We start from the raw sequence: 21,526 nt of genomic DNA on the forward strand, positions 1-21,526 counted from the left end.
TACAAAGTACTGGTACAAACAAACACGAGAGAAACAGTAGATTTTACACTCATTCAACTTCGAGCACACAGCCAGCCCAGGCAGGCTACTGGCTGCTTGGCGTATATACATTTACTGCAGTCTCGTTAGGCATCCCTCATTGGTTAAAAGTTATGATGCCGTGGTTTGTCATGGCAACTTCCATGCTAACTTGCATTCAGCACTGCTGGCACCAAGAGGACTCTTGGCTGGCACTCTGCTGCCAGCTCAGGACCGCAGTATGTGCATTGTATATGCCCCATCACGCAACTTACAATTAACAAAACATATTTAGAAACGTTTTAGGACTTTATGATTAAATAAACAGAAAGTTTAATCATGGATTTACGTAGATATCATGATTCTTATAATCAATCAGTGCTGCCCAAGCCATGCTTGGGTTGCTTGCGTGGACTGCACGTCACTGCCATTTTCACTGTTTTGCCTGCTAGCTTCTTTCCTCTTCTTATGTTTGGAAGTGAAAGTATCCATTTCTCCTGCATAAGTTTTCTTGAGTGCCTAACTGTACAGAATGGAAGTGATATAACCTTCTTCTGATTTAAGAATGTATATTGCACTTAAGACAAATGGCCCATTGTGCACCCCATGAGCTGGAAATCAATCCAGAATACTGCAATGCAACACACGAACCTTGAGACAGTACTAGGCTTAATTCCCTGAAAGTCCTCAGAAGACAGTATATGTTTCGCGAGATAAAGATGTCTTGATTTGGCTTAAATCTGGACAATCCAGCAAAATGTGAGGTGATGACTCAACTTCCATCCCACATTTCCCACAAGAAGGGTCATCGTGTTTTGTAATTTCATACATGGTTAATTAGAAAATTAGGCTGAAAGTTTGTGTAGTTTGGTAATAGTGCATGGCCAGCTCATCTATGAATACACTTACTCGCACACTCAGTCTGAACTGCAGTGTTCTGTTTCTTAGTCACTACAGTAGGATTGCCAGACTTCCTAATGGCAGGAAGAAATAAATATTGACTCTTCTGAGAGGTTAGCAGTTGTAAGAAGTATGAAGATCATGGTTAGGGCTGTGATTTTATGGTGATTATTTTGACTTGATTTCGGTGATTAAAATGGTTTAATTTCGGTGAATATTTCGTAAAAAACAAGCAATTTCGCGCAGATTTCACACCCTAAAGAAACTTAAAACGTAATAAAACAACACTTTTTTTTAATTATTATTGAAACAATCCCTTTCAAACAAACACAAAATTGTTTGGATCATTACTTAAATTTATAATTCAATTTCATTCGACTCAGAAGGAGTAACGGCACTGCCTTCTTGATCTCATGAAGGCAGTTGTGGGAAAGAGAAATTACCATTGTCTGCTTGGACTGCTCCCTGAAAGAAGTCACTGAAATTGTGCGTACATCATTGCCAGATGTCACACGCATGTAATGCTGAATGATCAAATATGTAGAATGTTCACGTATATTTTAGAACAAAAAAGTGTCATTTTTCGTGCAAATTCTCCATAAAACCTGCCTTTTGTTGAAAATATCGTGATTATGAAGTAATTTCCAGGATTTGTATCAATTTCACGAAAATCGCAGATATATTTCACTTAATCTTGGACTTTCATTTAGGATTTTTAATTTTCTATGCATAAAATTAAGTTTTAAATAGATTTCACGTATATTGTTAATATCATAAAATTACACCCTTTATCATCTTGCATAGAGTACAACATTTATTGAATATGTTGTTGAAAAGGGTGATTTAGACGAAGTGACAATGGTTACCTCAGAAGCCAGAGTAAGTCCAAAATCTCCATTTTGAGATATGGTGAGATGGATGTTCCACTCTTTTTAAATGATCCCCTTTCTAAACTATATATCAAAGTGATATGAAACGTGGCATTAATTATTTAATTTAAATGACAGTAACATAGTTTAAATACACATCTTGCTTCCTTTTGTCAGCACTCAGACACTTACTTCCTTGAAATATCGAAAAATATACGCAACTATCCATCCCTGCAATTCAGAAGTACCAATATCAAATCAAGCATAAAATTCTACATATAAATCAACCATAACCTGAAAATTGTGTTTTGGCTCTTACTTCCTTTTGCCTTCTGATGCAAGAATGCTGTTTTCAACGCATATGTTATAAATGTCAGGCACTTCCTCTTGCCACATGAAGTAAATCACTTTGAAATATATATTCTCCTACACACACAATATACTTTCAATACATTCATGTATCATTGCTTTTTTATTGTGTCTAAATGCCAGACACACTGTACGCCAAACAACACTGTCCAAAAAACTATTAGTCTATTGTCTGTCTATCATGAAGTCTGATAAAAAGTTTCAAGACATGGTTATCCCTGAAAAAACGGCTGCGCCAGCTAACTGTTACTTCTAGGAGTTGAGAGAGGGGGTTTACTAAAGCTGAATTCTAAACTGCAAGCCCTGAGGTAAACAGATGGGCTGCAATCTTATGTCATTGTTAGCTGAACAGTTAACACCTCACAGAAGCAAAGACTGTGCATTAAATTTTGTGCAAAAACAACAAAAGTGTGATAGAAACACTTGAAATGTTAAGCACTGCTCTTCATAGACATTGTCTGAGCCTTGCAAATACTTATATGTGGTACAATCGGTTTAGAGAAGGTCAAAATTCAAGTGAAGATGACTTATTCTGGGCAGCCCTTGACATCTTGTATGGATGAAAAAATTTAACAAGTGCACGAAAGAAATTCTCTGATTCATAACTGACAATCCTGGAGATTGCTGAAGAATTAAATACATTGTATGGAACTTTTCAGGTAATATTAACCAAGGAGCTGGACACAAGACGTGTCACTGCGGAAATAATGTCGCGAGTTTTGTCTGCAGACTGTGTGAAGAACTAAAAAAAATATCGCTGAAATAGACCGAAACTTTTTGACACACATCATAACCCAGAGATGAGACATTGGTGTGTGCATATGACCCAGACACAAAAGCTCAATTCTCACAATGGAAGTCACAAAATTCTTCTTGGCCCAAGAAAGAGAGACAAATGAAGTCAAATGTCAAAACAAAATTCTCATAACCGAGATGTCATATAATCTTTACTTCACAATGCCCATGATTTCCTATTTTCAGCCAAATCCTACTGTGGACAACCTTCCCAGAAAGGAAAGCAATTTTCCACTAGTTTCAGACAGGCAAATTCAGTGAAAAGAGACCTATGCGACTGTTATCATAACACCTTCCAGTGTTTTCAATTGTTTATAGGTGAATCTCTGAAATGTTGCACATTTCCAACTTCAAAAACTGTAAAAGTAAAATATTCTTCAAAAAATTTGAAAAAAATTTAATGGACTTATTTCAAGATCTTCTTTCCTTAAAAAATAGTGGTTACATACTTTATCGAGTTTAAATCCCAGAATTTGGACCCTAAAGTTTTAAGGTCCAATAGACTGACATTGGACAAAATACTCATACAGTAGTAGTATCTGCTGCACCAAATAGGATTAAAATATATATATTTGTACTTACGAATGTTATGGAAACCCAATTATAAAGGCACAGAAGGCTCACAAAATGTCACTTGCTCTATCAAAGAAATTTAAAAAATATACTTGCACTCATTAATGGTATAGAAACTAAATGACAAAGGAAGCTGAACAAATATGTTTTAGTCTCTAATGATTTGGCAGCATGGTCATGACTAAGGCTGTCAGACAGACTACAAAATGAATACAATTACTTATCTTTTCCCTCAGGATTATTGTATGCCACTCCTATGTGAAGAGTTATCTGCCCCCTTGACCCACAAAAGTAGAATGACTGGATCTCTTTACACACTTACAGAGGAAATGTTTACTAAAGTCTGTGTTTTTTTTTCTGTCTGAGTTTTTCGGCTTCTCTTTTCTTCTTCAGCCTCTCCAACATTTGATGTTCTGTTTCTTTCTTTTCTGGAGCCATTTTCTAGAAAAGTATAAAATGCCAAAAAATCCAAAACTGGCTGGTATGTCGTTAGTATTACATAGGCCTACTGACAGATTGCTAAATAGTACTTCAGTAAATAAAATGCCTAATTACACTGTAAGATGATTATCAACCACCTGGTAAAGATATCAGCCTCCAGGTATAAAAAAAAGAAATGTTTCTCTCCAATTGCACATCTGCTTTAGTATTAAGAACTTAAGAAGAAAAAAGTACCTACATAGGCAATAAAAATATCCTTCCCCCCCCCCCCCCCCCAGGAGGCTGACATTCAGAACCCTGGACAAGCTTTACAAATACACAAGAAACATGTAAATGATGTAAATTATTTTATAGATATCCACACCACGCTTTTAAATATACATTTCGAAATAGTGGACCAAATAATTAGGAAACAAATTATCGTGATGTCAGGAGTCTGAAATTTTTATAAAAAAAAGTAGTACAGACAGTCCAGGAGGCTGACATTTAAGGACTTCATTTTTATCACCACTGTAGAAACTATTTAAACAATAATTTGAGGTGGGTAATGTAAGTCTACAGCCATAAAAGACGTGCGATTTTTTTCAACCTTCCTTTAAAGTTAGTTTTCGCAGGAGTCATGTTGGACTTCAAATTAGCAACATTTGAGAGATTCACCCTTATATATTGATACTGATACACTGGAGTACAGGAAAGTCAAGATCACTAAACACTGTTTTTCCATGCACTCCATAACATTTTGTCTTAGTACTGCACTAAATCGTCATACTTTGTAAAATACCTTGTTATTCCACTGCAGTTGAAAGAAGCTGATCCATTTAGGCTCCTTTCTATCTGCTCTCCCTCTCTTCTAGCCCAGTCGGGAGGTGAATGAGATGGTCTGAACAAAACAAGTAAACATACAGTATATCTTTAAATTGGAAAATATAGTCCAGCATATAGCATAGAATATTGCACACCCAGATCTTATGAACTTAATACAAATATTAATTTTACGAAAACCTACGTTAAATAATTCTTTAAAGGTAAGTGAAATTGAGAACTAATGAACTAAAGTTTCAAGAAAGTGCATATGGGTCAGTCCATGTCAAAACCATTGCATAAAATAAAACCTTAGTGTCACGGATTTTGTTCATTTTCGTATATTTGTACCTTTAATTAAGATGTTTTAGGATTTTTATTTTCAAAACATGTGGACCTATCTTTTTTGACATAATGAATTTTTTAAATTCTCGAAAATCCTCAAAATTCACCAACACCATTACTTAAATTTAAATTAGATTTACTACAGAACTGTGAAAGCTACAGACCTGTGGAAAGTGTCATTTTAAAGCTTATGAACAGGGCTTCCATTTGATATATAACATGACATCACTGTAGATTATTTTTCAAAATTCACTCCTCAATTCTATAACTTTGGGTATTCACAAAAACGGTTTTTTTTTATTTACATTTAAAGGTACCTACTCAGTCCAAAGATACTCCGTCCAAATTTCGAAGTGGTATCACAATGGTACCATGTAAAATTTAAATTTTCTTGTGATAGCAATAATGTATTTTCTGCACCTATAATGCAAAAATAAGAAATGATTCCATACTTAATGATGAGTATCTCCTTTTTATTAACTAGCACATTGGATCCTTTTATCACCTGCTATGGGGTCAGATGATATGTTCTCCCTATAGCTGTAAATGGGTTCAGTTTGCAAAGAATTAAATTTCCTGGTATGTATGGAAAGAACATCTGGTTTCTAGGATAACAGAAATATGTAGCTGATCCAGATGGATGTAAGAATAACACTTTAATTTCACGATCAACAGCATTTGTTGAGAGAATACATCCCATCCACCACGAGTTGTCATCAGTACATGCCACAAAACCAGTCACGTGATCAAAATGTACATCTTCAACTTCGGGAGTGATTTTAATATGATGTGAAACAGTTTCTTCAGGAGCTGAAAATGGTTTGGTTGCTACGTCTTCAGTTGATCCTGGAAGATAGGAATGACACTTACGAGTTCCTGTAACAGCAATTGCTTCATCAAATAGCACTTCCAAAAATTTCTTCTCTATCAGGTATTCATTTGTAATGTACAAAATACTTATTGCAGGGATGTGTTCTTTCCCCCACACAAACAGCTGTCGAAATGGCATAATCTGATTCGAGAGAGGGTTTTGAAGGCTGCCTTTTCTGCAAGTCCTTAACTGTGTCTTCAATACCATCACAAACTCCTTTGAAATGTGCAATAGTATAAAATACCACCCTGTTTCACTCTGCCTCATTCCATCTGGCAAAACAATTGTAATATTTTAAAATTGTTACTTGTTCCACATCTTAAAGCTTCAATGCTAATGTAAGATCTATGGAATACAATAAATGAAATTAAATGAAAGTGCCTTGGAAATTGTCCTGGTGGTTATACAAATTTGCGAAGTTCTTTCCATTTTTATATTGAGCTGCTGAACCGTCTGAAAAGTGAAATATATTTTTCAAGCTTGGGAGCAATTCTGTTTTCAATAGAACAAGAAGTTTTCTTTGGAAAGCATGAACAAGAGCTGTGTCATGTTTCATACATTCTGAGATGACAACTATCTCATGTTTCAGTTCATCATTTTCCTTGTAGTACACAACAAATGGATGAACAGTTGCCATTGAGATGTTCCACGGGAATTACTGGGCTTCATCTTGTATAATAAATGAATAGTTCTCAGCAAAATCACGTCACCTCTGCTTCATTAGGGCAAAATGCAATTTTCTTCTCTGCAAAAAAAAGCAGATTGCTATTTAGCAATGAAATCATGTTTTTTCAATGTTATTAGTTTGGCTGAAAACTCTTCAACAAAATCATCTGCGAACTTACAAATAGTTTCAGTGAAGTGGTTCACTGAAACCCACTGCTTATAGATGATCTTATCTTCTTCAAGACTTGTCACTAAGACTTCCTTGAAACCATCAATGCTAGGACATGATCCATATCCATTCCATAAAGCATTTCTGTGCTGAAGGATTACACATTATCCTTCATTAAAATGTTTGTACATTCTGATGTGTTGAGCACATGCATGCACACACACATATGCATGCACACAAACACACACAGAGTGAGTCCCACTAGCCCCTGCTATAAAGCAGTTCCTTGGTCTTAACTCGGAAAATTTTGAAAATCGAATCTTTTCAGATGGGTACTTGGACTTGAAAAGTTGGTAAATTTCTCTCAGATTACCAAGAACCATACACTTTTGGACACGAGTTCCACAACAATCCTTGTCTTTGAAATATAATCTCTCTTCCCTAGCATTTGCCTGCTCACTTCATCACTAATTCCTTTACTAAGTTGACTGTATCATCAGATAATGTTCTTCTAGGTTTGGGATTTGGTGACAACGGAATTCCTTTTTCTTGTACAAGCTCTTTTGCCTTCCTTGTAATACAGTTACTTCAAATTCATGTTCAGAATCAGCTTTTTGGTAAAACTGTCAAAACCATGAGCTTTTCACTTTTGTTTGATGTTTCAAATTTTTCTTTCATCCTCCATTGTTCGATACGCTCTTTTAACACTTGTATATCACTGATTTACCTCATAATTTCGTAGCAAGCGTCTACATAGGATGTACGCAATGTATCACTGGGAAGTTTTCTATGTATATATTTTTGCATAAATGTCCTAAAAGAATGATTTACAGTGTTGAAAGGGATGTTTGCCTTAACCATAATCTCACACAAGTTCTTGAAAAAAAAACGATTTACTTGTTGAAGGATAGTTACTGCTACAAAATGTTGAAGCTCCTCCGTTCTTTGTTTGTAAACATAGTTTCACATTGTCAATACATTTCTTTCTGTTACAATGGTGTCGTATGTAGCATCCTCCATTCCCTTTTACAGATACATCACAGACCTTGCATGTAATATTTTCTTCTTCAACAGTGAAATATTCCTTACTAACTTCTTCAAATGTCCAACAGTGAAACTCTTGCATTCTTTAGTTTTTTGGCATCTAAAATAAAAATTCAAATGCATTCTTTACAACGGTCACATGTATTACAACCTCAAAGAAATATTTACAGCTACACCACACACTTACCCTACTTTCACTGCAACAAACTGGAGCTGAATAGGTCGAACGATATTGCAATATCACTGAACACTTCATTTTGATTTCTCTTCACACGCCTGACTGTACGCCGAGTTGTTTGTACACAAGTCTGACTGTATGTGCATTTAAGTCACCCTCAGTTAATGTAAACAACTCAACAAGGCTCCCTACATACCAGAAGCACATACCCTCAAAGCAAATGAACAGCACAGATAGCGGCCGAACCTTCAAAGTCTAATTATAAAAATTGCCTGGCCGACTAGTTTCAACGTGGTGTCCATCATTGTCTGAAGCCTAGTGAGGTCCAGCACTATCTTCTCGTGTTCTGTTATGGTGGGGTGTGTTCATGATTGTCTCGAAAAGGGTGTGTCTTTTGAAATTCAGTTGAGTGTTCAGGGTGTGCTGTGGATGTGTTTTTGTGTGTTTATAAATTTCATATTGTTCTAGAATGTCAGTTGCTGAATCATTCCTAAATGATAACTGTGAAGATTTTCCCCATCTGAATCATCTCCATAAGTAAACAATGACTCTTTGCAGGTCCTTTTAATCTTCTCCATCTTTAATTTGCAATACTTCTTAGAACTCTGTTTCCTCTTACACATCAGAGATTGATCAATAGAGGTTAAAGAGGCATTTAAGTGGTTTAAATGTTGTTGCAAGTGTGTTCACATACTCGTCATTAATATGACTAGGACCCGAAAGCTCTACATTCCCAGCAGGAATTTTCTTTTCAAATGTATTGTTATCCAAGTGACAAGTCTTCTCCTTCCCCAACTGTAATCTACATGAAGTGCACTGTCAAGAAGAAAATTTAAGCTTTGTATGACACCATTGAGATACCACCACAAAGTATGGACTGAGTAGCTAGAGTATTTTTTTTTTATTTCAAAAATTCAGTTTTTGTCAAAACTCAAAATTAAAAAGTAAATGAACAGTGAATTTCAATTATGTCATGTTGTATATTAAATGAAAGCCCTATTCATCTGGTTCATGAACAGATAATGAGATATTTCAATAAGTTGTTAAGGCAAAAGAAATTTTGAAAAAAAAATATATATATATATATATATATATATATATATATTTTTTTTTTTTTTCATGAAGATGACACTACTTAATTTATCAGTTCTTTATTATGTTATTCCTATTTATTCTAGTTCATTTTTCTGAACCATCATTCAAATTATATAAAACAAATTTAGTGTGTACCCAAATAAGCTAAACTTCCTCTTTGTGCAATAAGCACAAAATGCATTTTTGTAATCTGAAAAGGGGAAATATTACTTCATTTGTACATTGTATGATTTAAGTTGATACAACTAATTTTGTCGCAAGTTAAGTAGTTATTCGTTTATTCCAAATGCTTCTCAAATTTTTTCTATTTACAAAAGCTGATATTTAAAATTAACAGAAATACTATAAGGAACTGCCTATTTAAAAATACATTACCCACTGTCAAGTAATCAACAGTACCATGAAGGTGAACTATTCCAGGGGAGGTTATAAATAGCTATGAGTAAGGTGACCAGATTCACATTGATAAAAAAAGAGGACACAAAGCTTCGAAAAGGAGGACATTGTTCGAAAAAAATAGGACAGAAAATATGTACTTAGATTTAGGCTTGGCCTATATTATACTTTAAATTACGTCAATATCTATTTTATTACAAAATATTTACAATACAGATTAAGGCTTGTATCATGCTTAAAAGTATGTTAATATTTATTTTATTGCAAAATAATTACGAAAAAAAATAAATAAATAATGATTTTACAGTTAGCTACATACGAAAGTCAAGGAACTATAATTATTAAAGACAACAGAAAATATCTATTTAGATTTATATTCGCACCTCGATTTCTCGATTTACTAGCACCTGTGAGCAATGACAATAACAAGGAGGAGCAAAGAGAGTTATGATCATTGGCAAACAGTATATTCCGTCAATGCTGCTGCCATCTACAGGCAAATTACTTGAAAAAAGGCGTCAAATCAGATAATTTCAAAATATCAGGCATACAAATTACGAAAAAAAGGACATTTCTTGATTAAAAAAAATAACTGCTCGGACAAAGGCCTAAAAAGGAAGACACGTCCGGACAAAAAGGACGTCTGGTCACCCTAACTATGAGCATTTGCCTACAAATACGAAATACAAATTACGAAAAAAAGGACATTTCTTGATTAAAAAAAATAACTGCTCGGACAAAAGCCTAAAAAGGAAGACACGTCCGGACAAAAAGGACGTCTGGTCACCCTAACTATGAGCATTTGCCTGCAAATACGAAATAGCATCTTAATGAATTTTTCAACCGAGAGGCAGTATGTGGAAAGGAGTTAATCGTTAAAAAAAAATTATCGACCCTGCATATAGTATTATCTGAACTGTAAATTACTGCTGCAAGACGAGAATATTAGGAATGAGGACAGAGTATTTTGTGATTTCTCTACAGAAATGTATAAGCTTATAGAAAAATTAAGTCTATTTTGCACTGTTTCCATGATGGCTAGACTAGAATCACATTAACTGTACTAAGTAAGTCATATCTCGATATCTTTGAGAACTAAACATTTTGTCTGAAGAAGTTTTCAATTGAGACAAAATCCCGCAGATAATATTTTTTATAATAAAGAATCATTTATTTGTTTTCTTTCACTAAAAGATATAGTTACATTTATTTTATACAATAGTGCGCACATATAAGTTTAAGCACTACAATTTTTTTCCGAATATGATTTTGAATGAAAGCATGAAGGTTAATGCTCACTGGTACGAACCGACCGGAACGGAAATCTACACTGGTCTGTCTTCCGCAGAAGCTCTGATGCTCATTGCTCGGAATATTCCGGTATTAGTCACCAGTCAGTCTGATTTAAACATGGAGTGGAAAAGTAATAATAGTAGTGTTTCTGAAGATGGCTTTATTTTACTGTGTATTTTGGTTGATAAGAAAGAAAAAAAGAAAAAAAATTGGGTTCATAACATTATGCAATTTTTTTTTTTGTGAATTTAACCATATTTTCGCAGATTCATGTAAAGAACAAGTAAAGTCTTATCATTACTTTCGCATGAGTGAAGAAAAAATTTTTAGAACTTGATCTTGACCTGAAATAATGAAGGGGAATGTAGGGTTCCATTCAGCCCAGAAGAACTATTGACTGTTGGCTGTTTGTTTGATGTTGCACAGCAATAACATTGTATATTGTCTAATTATTATTATTATTATTATTATTATTATTATTATTATTATTATTATTATTATTATTATTATTATTACTGTTATAATAGTGTAGAAAATATTATTCTATATTATACAGTGATATTAGCTACATGTTAATGTACAGTGCTAATATTTTAATTATATTTTCAATACTCTAATTCTCATACAAAGTCAATTAAATAATAATTATCAGTATTATTCTTACAAAGTCATAAACAAATCAAACATGGCATTAATCATTATTTATAACATATCTGTGCAGCTTATCTCCTTTCTGATTTCTTTCCAAATATTTTCCTGCCACAATAGGTTATGGTAATTGTTGTCAGACAAGTCACAACGTTCTTTGTAATCGTGCCCTGTTAAAATTAACTTTTCATTTTGTGTTTTTATAAGAATCTGGCCTATCAATGCACCAGCAACGTGATGAGTGAGAAAGTACTGAGAACATCTAACACACATATTTCCGAATGCTAGCAAAGACCTACAAATGCCTACAATCACCATCCACTGTCCCGGAAATTTCTGCTACGGTCGTGTCGCGAGAATCCTGTTCATCAGGACCAGCAGCTGGTTGCTTCTATTCAGACCAAGTGAGCATTCGCCATTTAAAAAATAAGCATAAATCTCTCGCAGAATATTTCAGCTTCATTCCATTCTGGTCAGTTCATGCCAGTGAGCATTAACCTTGAGTCTTTAGGCAATAATTTTTCTCAAACAATCGTTTATGGTGACATATCTATACCATTCCATTTTCACCTCTTGTACAAATATAAAACATTTGAAGTAAATTGCTATTCTTATTCTTTGAAATATTTTTTCATTGGTTATTTATTGTTGCTGTATTAAGTCTGAGGTTATCTAACATTAACAGAATTGATGCTAGTAAGATGATATTTTGGCAAGATGAGACCGAAGATCCACTATGGATTATCTGACGTTCGTCTTAGTTGGAGAAGAAAACCTCGGAAAATATCCAACCAGGTTATCAGCATAGTAAGATTCGAACCCACCTTGCATCCTTGGATCAGGAGAACAACTTTTTACCCCTGAGTTATATTAGTGGCCTTTCTAGCATGATGCCCCATTAAAATTATATTTAATGTGTCATTCCTGGATAAATTGGCTCATATACAGTGAATATGAACAAAATCTATTCAATACTTGAAGGGTGCTTTAAGAGAACTCACTATACATAGACAGAGAGACATATAAATAACATACTAAAGCCGAAATATTTTAAATATCAGACCTGCAGAAAATCTTAATATCGAATTATTTCTGCATCCCAATTTAAAATAAGATAATTTATTCTTCTTATAATGAGAAAGAAAAATATACATTTATTGATTTTACCCTTCATCAGGATTGATTTTCTTCTTCCTGCCACGTTTCTTAGGAATGGCTTGCATAATAACGTTGTGTCCTCTGGGTTGTGGCATAGGTGTTGGATCATCATCAACGAAACTGTATGGATCATCAGGAGGTTCACATTTCACAGCTATGTTACCGGTGTTCTGTATATGATGATTTAACAGCTTTTGTGTGTCTCCTTGAGGCCGTAATTCAAGATCCCCACTAGTTTCATAACCATCATCATGTGGCTCCTGCTTCATGGCTCCCTCTGAGAACACTGACCTGCAACAGTTATGAATTGTTAGGAATTACAAATATAAAATGGAAACCATATATGCTTTAATGCTGGTAAAATATCTGAGAATATCCGTGGTAAATTGTGTAGGGTCATTCCACAGTAACTCACGTTACATTCACGCACATTTGTGAAATTATTAGATATATTAAAACAAAAAAACTTTTTAAGGTAGTTTTTTGGCTTATTTATTGCATTTCCAAACATTCTTCACGACACTAATCAATAATAGGAAATATATTAATTATTGTGATTTTTTTTATGAAATAATTGTTGTAACTCACGTTACACAAAAAGACATTCAAAGCAAGGCAATAATGTTACTACAAATCTCTCTGAAAGTAAAATTCTTACATGTTTCCAGTTTTATCAGTATTGTTTTTTAATGACGAGGATACTTGACTTTTCGTCATTCAAACATATGAAGCCAGTTGTGTAGACTAATTTACCAACACAGTCACTGCCCAGGGTGTGCCATAGGAGGCTGGTCTACACTAAACCCGTGATGAAATGAAATGATGAAGATTTGTTGGGATGCCATGGGGGAATCAGAGCTCATGGAGAAAACCCCTGTGTTACCTGTACTATGGGCTTGCCCAACACAAGTTATAAATCAGGTGTATGCCGGGGATCAAACCTGGGTCTACAGGATAAGTCCAGCGCTCTAGTCACTAAACCACATGATGGCTTATCAGTATTGTTGTTTAATATAATTAGAACATACAGTAATTTTCTTGAACCATTGGTAACAAAGAGAGGAATAAAAGAAAATAATTTTATTACGAAGTGCAAGTATTATTGGCGCACCAGAAGTCACAGCAGCTTCAGGTGAGGGAAGCTGTGAGCATGTGAAGAAGGTCCTACACAATCCTAAATGGAAAACATTCGAGTGTGAGCGCTTTGTGTTGTTCCACGTGCTTTAACATTCGATTTTCAATTCAGTTTGGTGATGTAGTGATATAATGTTATATAGTTTCATATGTAGTTATATAATTTAATATAGTGTTATTTAGTTCAGTAGTTTCCATTAGGGCAATGGCGACTAAAAGATCAAGAGGCAAAACAATCCATAGTGCTGAAAGGAATTTCATTGCACATATTATCAAATGCTGTGATGAGGAAGCCTAGCAGTAAAATCTCCAAAACTCTTATTACGAACTCATCTGCCAGGGCTGCTATATACTGCAATGTTACTTTAAAAACAATTCAGCGCATTAGATAGGAATGTTCCAGTTGTAAAAAAAGACAGTTTACTATCGGCTTCCGAGAAGAAAAGAAAATGGGCAGAAGAATGAAATGCCATTGTTGATTTCGACCGCCATGTCATAAAAGACATTGTTGTAGAATTTTATGTGCGACTAAAAGTTGAGCCTACTTGCAAGAAAATCTTACCTGTCCTGAAAGAACGAATCCATTTTCCTTGGAAAATCACAACATTAAGGCGTCTTCTAAGAGAGATGGTGTTTAGATGGAAGATATGCACCTCTAAAAGAAAATTGTCAATAGAATGGGAAAATATTGAGAATTGGAGAACTGCATACCTGCAAAAAATTAAGGAATTAAGGGAGGAGAATATGGCAATATTTTACATAGATGAGTCTTGGGTAGACGGTAACTTAACATTTCAAAAGTGCTGGCAACACATGGACATTGTTGAAGTTACAACAAATGTGAACTCATCTAATAGGCTAATTGTTGTGCATATTGCGGGATCTTATGGATTCTTGGAGGGATGTGAGCTGGTGTATAAGGCGGGGTCAGCTACAGGCAACTACCATGGGCAGATGAATGCCGAGAATTTCGAAAAGTGAATCCAAGAAAAAGTTATTCCTGCATTAAACAATCTGCAGAAACCTTGTGTTGTGGTTATGGACAATGCTCCTTACCACAGGAAACAGATCAACAAACCTCCAACAAAAAGATCCCTGAAAGCAGAGATGTTGGACTACCTAAGAAGATGCGACGTATCATGCAATGAAAAAATGAAGAAATATACCTTACTTTCTATGGTAGAGAATGTTCGCCCAAAGGAGAAGAAATATCGCACTGACACACTGTTGGTTGCTCATGGTCACCAGGTTACCACCTTACATGTGTGATCTCAATCCTATCATATTAGCATGGCGACAAGTTAAAGATTATATGAGGAAGCACAATACAGATGGTAATATGTCCTTGAAAAAACTGCAGGAGCTAGTCCAAGAGGGAACTGAAAAAGTGTTCCCACGTGACTGGACTTAATTTTGCCAAGAGATATAAAAATTGAAGATTACTGGGAAAAAGATGGAATTGTAGAGGATGTGATAGACAGTTTTGTGATTAACTTAGTGAGTGGGAAAGCAGTAAAGACAGTGAAGGTGAAGATGGTACTGGTAGTGATAACAGTGACGAATACACTGAAGATACGGAGTCTTTCGCCTTGCAGTTCACGTCACTGTAAATAAGATAAGCAAACCAACATTTTTAGTTTTGAGTATAGTGCAGCTTCCTCCCGTCATCCCACCAAGCTAGTACGATTTCTGCTGACATGCCCATAGTAACTCACGTTAAATTTTGTCCGTAAAATTTGTGATCATTATGTTTTGTTGTACAGTGACTCAAATTTTAGTGGAAAACATAGAAAAATAACTTTTTTAACAATTGTCTTTTATAATATTGCCACCCAAGATAATTTTCTTACTTTATCAAATGGTGTACAAATGGTGTATCATTTTAAATGTTTACTCCATAAACAATGACGAATTAACATTTTATTTTAAAAGAAATCAAATTCAAAGGTATTACATATAATATAAACCCAATTACAATTCTTTGATATCAAGTTTATCAAATCTGTGAAACATTCTATCTCCTTTCATTTCAACAACGGATGTAGATAGCTTCCATCTTCCTCTCATCTTGATCACATCTTGCAGTCGAGTGGACATGGAATCAACTAGTCTTTACAAATAGCGACTGTTCTCAGCCATGGCATCCCAGGCATCCTGGACGAGCTTCCGCAAATCTTCATTAATTTAATAATAAAAGGTATTGGCTTCTATGCTGTCTTATAAAATAGAGGCAACCTTCAATATTATACATTTATACATAAAATATTATGCTATTATGTATTACATAAAAATATGGAAGTGCTTATGTTCAATAATATTGAACTAAAATTATGGATATTTCAGATTGGATTCTTTTTCTTATTTTAGGAATAAAATGAACTAAAATGCTATAACATATGGAAGAAAAAAGTTCATGTACAAATGACGAAGAAATTACCACAACCCCGAATATGAAGAAGAAGAACAAGAAGAAGAAGAAGAAGAAGAAGAAGAGACCTTCTAGACAGCTAGTTATTTTTTTGCCTGGAAGATTGCAAAATCTGGAAAACCTACTATACACATGGTCATTTTGTCTTGTTGGATGATGTCACTGAAATAATGTGTCCACAGCAAGCTGATTATTTCAATATGATTAATTTGTCTCACAACACTGTGAAGAAGAAGATAGGTAATATTTACAAATTAATTTAAAATAAAACAGAAAACAAAAGTTTCTAAGTTCATAGCATATTCTCTGGCACTGGACGAATGTACAGATATAACAATAATATAGTACAGTACAAGAATAAATGGCAAAGCCCAGATAGCTATGATTCCGATCACAGTCTCTGCACTGTCATTCACTGCATTGAAAGAATAGTCACCTAACTCTTCCAATCTGTTCAGAGATTTTGAAACAACTAGTGGTTCATTTTTTACATAGTCCCCATTTGTCAAAGTACAATGTGACTGCAAGGTAAGGACAGTGTTGTTAACAAGCACACGTCTGAATATTGTTCTTCTTGTCTACTTGTGACCTACCTTATAAGGGAGTACTACACTATTACTCATCATGAAAAGAAAGGGCAAAATAAAACATAATTACGATTATGGTTCAAGTAACAGTGAAACTATATTAGAAATTTTGTTGCTTATAGCTTTCTTTATCATCTACCTGCATGTACTAGGTGGAGCAAAATGTAGTATATGATATTTACATAATGAAATCATGCCTAGCAGTACATAGCAACAGTGGCTTTTGAACTGTTTATTTCTAGGACTTCTGTCATTTCACTTGAAATGAATCAGTGATTCATACAAGTATGCATTCAGGCCTTTATTAGTTTAAAGAATTATATTTTCAAAGTTTATGCCTAGGACATCCTAGAAATCATTGCATTCCTGACTAGAAGGGCAAATATGCAATGGGTTCAGTCTTGGAGGGAATGCGGAACAGTGCAAAACCAGAAATCACCAAGTAGGCCAAAAACCATCTGAATGCCTGAGAATGTAATGGAGTCATGCAGCGAAACCACAGTGCTCAGACCATCAACATTTGCAGACATGAAAATGTATTTATTGCATGTACAGCTGTCAAACAAAAAAAAAAAAAAAAAAAAAAAAAAGACCACTCTCTAGAATCTAAGTTTCCTTCGGGTATCTTCGCTACAATTCGGAGACAGGCGCTGTTACATGTTGTTGGACCACGTGGCCTGATATCTACAGTTATAATTGAGGTGTTCTGCATGTTACTATTGTAGCATAGTAGTAGTGTTTCGGGCTAGTATTCATGAGATGCAATCGAACACATCCTACTGCTTTTTATGTTTTTTTTTTAAGAGAGAGAGAAAATATAATTGCTCCTGTCTCTTTTATGACTGTTTTAGTAATTAACATCAGGTTCATGAATGTATTGTGCCATGACTATCATTATTTATTATGACATTATAGCCACAAATGGAAAAAAAGAAAGATTTTATTCTCAACAAAAATATCTTTCATGGCTTAAACAAAACAAACTTACTGGTGTCTGCCTTAGAAAATTCAAATAATTAAAAGTTAAAAACAAAAAGCCACAATTCCATATTCAGTCCACCTTCCTTTTATCTTGATCACATCTTGCAGTCAAGTGGGCATGGAATCAACTAGTCTTTACAAATAGTGGCTGTTCTCAGCCACGACATCCAGCATCCTGGACGAACTTCCACAAATCTTCAGGACGTCTTGGAGGGGGATTGGGCCAATTTTTCTTCATATGCTTCTTTACTTGTTCCCACATATTCTCCGAAGGGTTGAAGTCCAAAGAGCAACGAGGCCAGTCTATCAGTTCGATATCCCATTTCCTTGCAAACCAGTATCAATCAATTGAGATTGTGGACTGGATTATTATCAAGGGAGAAAAGGATATTGATAACAGGATGAACTTAAAAAAAAATAAATAACAGGCATAATTAATAGCATATTTAAACCAAAAGCAGAATTAAATAAAATTAGAGCCAAATAATACAACATCCTGGCTTTTCCTATTCTTATATACAGCACCTTGGACCACCAAAGCAGCAGACGCATCAAGAATTAGAATATCAGAAATGAGATTCATGATAAAAACAGACAGTCACTCTTGATCAGACTACAAAACTAACAAAGAAATAGCAGAAGAATTGAAAATTACAAAGCAGAAGTTTTGCACCATGCAGACAGACTAACGAAACAGACAGACAGACTACTCAAGATTTCTAAAATCTATAAACCAATAGAAAGATGACGAGGTTCACCTATGAAGAGACTATTGGACTAAAATCTGAAGAGGCCAACAAGTGGTTTTACCACTGGTGGAAGTTATATAACTGCGCAGATTGAAGACGACAGTAGAATACATTTAAATTAATTAAAAAAAACCTATTACGCATTTTGAAATTAAGTTCACGGTTAATTAGAAAATGATGCTGAAACCCTGTCTGTATAATTGGCAACAGAGCAATGTTCATTCACATTTTTTGGCATATATGACCAGAAAGTTCCAAGTCAAATCTAAACACTCAATTATACTATTAATTCACAGATGGTTGTGCAGCATAACATAAAAATAAAAATAATTTCATAAACATTAACTATCAGAAAGATTTTAGAATGTACACTGAAAGGACTTTTCATGCTGTGTCCCATCGAAAAGGTCCATGTGATGGTTTTGCTGGAATAATATAATGTTTAGCAGCACGAGCTAGTCTACAAAGATCATACATTGGCCAAATTATGACTCCCATTCAGCTGTATACCTGGTGTCTAGAAAATCATGTGTGACTTTGAATAATCGAATACCTCCCAAAACAATGGAGAACAGCAAATTCTGGAAGAAAGATTCAACAAAACACGTACAATATCAGGAACTCAAAAGCTTCATGCTTTTATTCCCATTAACGTAAACAAACTGAGAACTCTGAGTGAACAATCCTTCATGCGCTCACGCTTTCACTGCTTACAGCTAGCCAACACAACCAGTTGCTAAGCCAGTTATAAATTCCCCCCCTCCACTGTGCTGAAGCATCAAGCATCAGTGTGAGTTGTACTCTTGCAAAGTAAGCATGTATTCTTTAGACCAGGCCTGCACAAGGTTTGTGCTCTCTGAGCCGGCTCACAGCTCATGAGCGGAATGCAGATATATTAGCTGCGCTCTGTATAAGGGTGGACTGGAAGAAGGGGTGGATCTCGTACAAAATATACACGAAAGGAAGTACTATTACGAGTGCTTATGAAATGAATTCCCGTTGAGTGTTTGCAAAACTACCTTGGACTATTATAAATTAATAAAGAAATATTTATTTTACAGAAGTAATAGAAATTCTATAGCTACTTAAATGTACAATATCATTTTGTTATATTTTTATCAGTACAGTAAAACGAGGTTTTATGCTTTTGGCAGCTGAAAGGAACAATAGCCTACTGATCGTAATGAAACAACAGTTACAGATGTTCGATGTCTGCCTTTATTAAAGTTGATTATAGAAACCAGTTGCTCACAAATATAAATGTTGAGCCAAACATAGCAATCATTTTCACAGCCAGCCTGTGTAGTCGTGGATATTATTGCTAATGTTTAGTCTTGTAAAACTCAACCAGGCTAGTAGTATTATTCAAACGATCTTTAGCTCTTAGGTCACATTGAAGATCAATAAGTTCGAGCTGTAAATCATTAAATGTTAAATGTTATGTTCCGTATTTTAAATTCTTCCATACTGTACTGTAGCAGTAGGTAAGCAACGTGAAACAGTTACTGAGAATAGGCCTACACACTGCACTCCACTAGGTAACTGAGTGGTCGTTTCCCTCCCCTCTACCTATAGCAAGTCTGTCATTCTGGCGTATCTTCCTCTCAATTTTGGCGAGCAGTAAACACCGCTCTCCCGCTCCGAAGGAGCACGCACGCTCATTGAGCACTGTTTGTGCAGGCCTGATTTAGAAGATGTAATAGAGTGTGTTAATTATGTTAACAAGGCTCAATTCAGGTATTCTATTTCCCAAAGAGTATTCACATATGATTCATATATGCATACAGAATCGGCTCATGCTGTAAGCAGATTATTTCACGAGAAATTCCTTGGTATCCAAGTTTCAGACTGAAGTTCGATTCAGAGATTGCTAGATAAATTTCGTGAAATGGGAAGTGTTCTTGATAAGAAGCATGGACAGCCCGTACAGTACTCTGGAAGAAACTCTAGATAACATTGGACATGGAAAATTCACCTAGAAAATCACTTCGTCTTTCTCAGCAAATGGGAATTTCCTATGGCTCTGTTCAAACAGCTACAATGTTACTGAACTTAAAACCCTTGCTTGATATGTGTGTGCAAATTACTTTTACTTTACATTTTAAGTGTCTATTAGTATTTATTTTTAAGTGTTTATTAGTATTTATTATTTTAAATGTTTATTAGTATTTATTTTTTAAGTGTTTATTAGTAATAACTTACACGAAAAACTGTAGATAATTATTTATTTGTGTAAATTTTTTACGTATTTATTAGTAATAACTTACACGACAAACTTAGGTAGATTTACTGCTGACTTCCTGACACCCGTTAATCGGAGTTATCGGTTTGACTCCCCAAGACCCGCAAGTAGTTGAAGTGGGTGCACGGAGGATTATTCACCCAGTAGAACTTATTTAAATGCTCAACAGTTTAAAGAAGAAAATATTTTCCACAATGATGAGCTTCATTATGATATTGTACGTGAATTTGTGACCTCTAGTGTCAGGGGAAATTGGTGGATTTAATGTGTGCTACACAGAAGAAGTAGAATCAGATCAATTGAAGAGTAAATTTCTACACCCCTGAGGACCATCATCATCTTATGCTTACTCTCCAAGACCTAACGTCAGGTATATTACCTAGGCAGTTAGTAATGATGCAAGTTGATTTGGAAACAACTACAGGAAGAACTTTCAGTCTCCAATCTGGAAAATGAGATAATACAGAAGAAATATGCGCAGTCATTTAAAAAAACTTGAATTTTTTTAACCTTTTGAGTCCCATGTCGAGTGACATCCGCCACTGCAATATCCACGTTGCAGTCCCACAATGGGCAGCATCCGACACATTTCTCGCACAGACTGACTGCAGTATTTAAATCCGACCGCAAAGGGTTAAGGATCAATATTATAAGTCCATAAAATGTTGAGAGTTTCACCAACAATCTTACATGATATGTCAAATGTAAGTAGATCATTAAAATATATGTTTTCCAAAATTTTAAAATTGTACCCTTTTAAAAAAAACTAATTGATT

General features: G+C 34.9%; 1 protein-coding gene across 2 annotated transcripts in view; it reads right to left on the bottom strand.

The window, feature by feature from the left end:
* The window catches only part of Tdg (Thymine DNA glycosylase), a 242,197-nt gene that overhangs the window by 179,414 nt on the left and 41,257 nt on the right, over positions 1 to 21,526 (bottom strand). For both annotated transcript variants that reach the window (XM_069837946.1, XM_069837947.1), the window contains exons 2-3: positions 12,639 to 12,920; positions 4,747 to 4,845 (exon numbers count right to left, since the gene is read on the bottom strand). In XM_069837946.1, the coding sequence (XP_069694047.1) occupies positions 4,747 to 4,845; positions 12,639 to 12,920 (381 nt within the window). The remainder of the gene's footprint in view (positions 1 to 4,746; positions 4,846 to 12,638; positions 12,921 to 21,526) is intronic.

This window comes from Periplaneta americana, chromosome 10, assembly GCF_040183065.1.
Source record: "Periplaneta americana isolate PAMFEO1 chromosome 10, P.americana_PAMFEO1_priV1, whole genome shotgun sequence".
NCBI classification, from domain to species: domain Eukaryota; kingdom Metazoa; phylum Arthropoda; class Insecta; order Blattodea; family Blattidae; genus Periplaneta; species Periplaneta americana.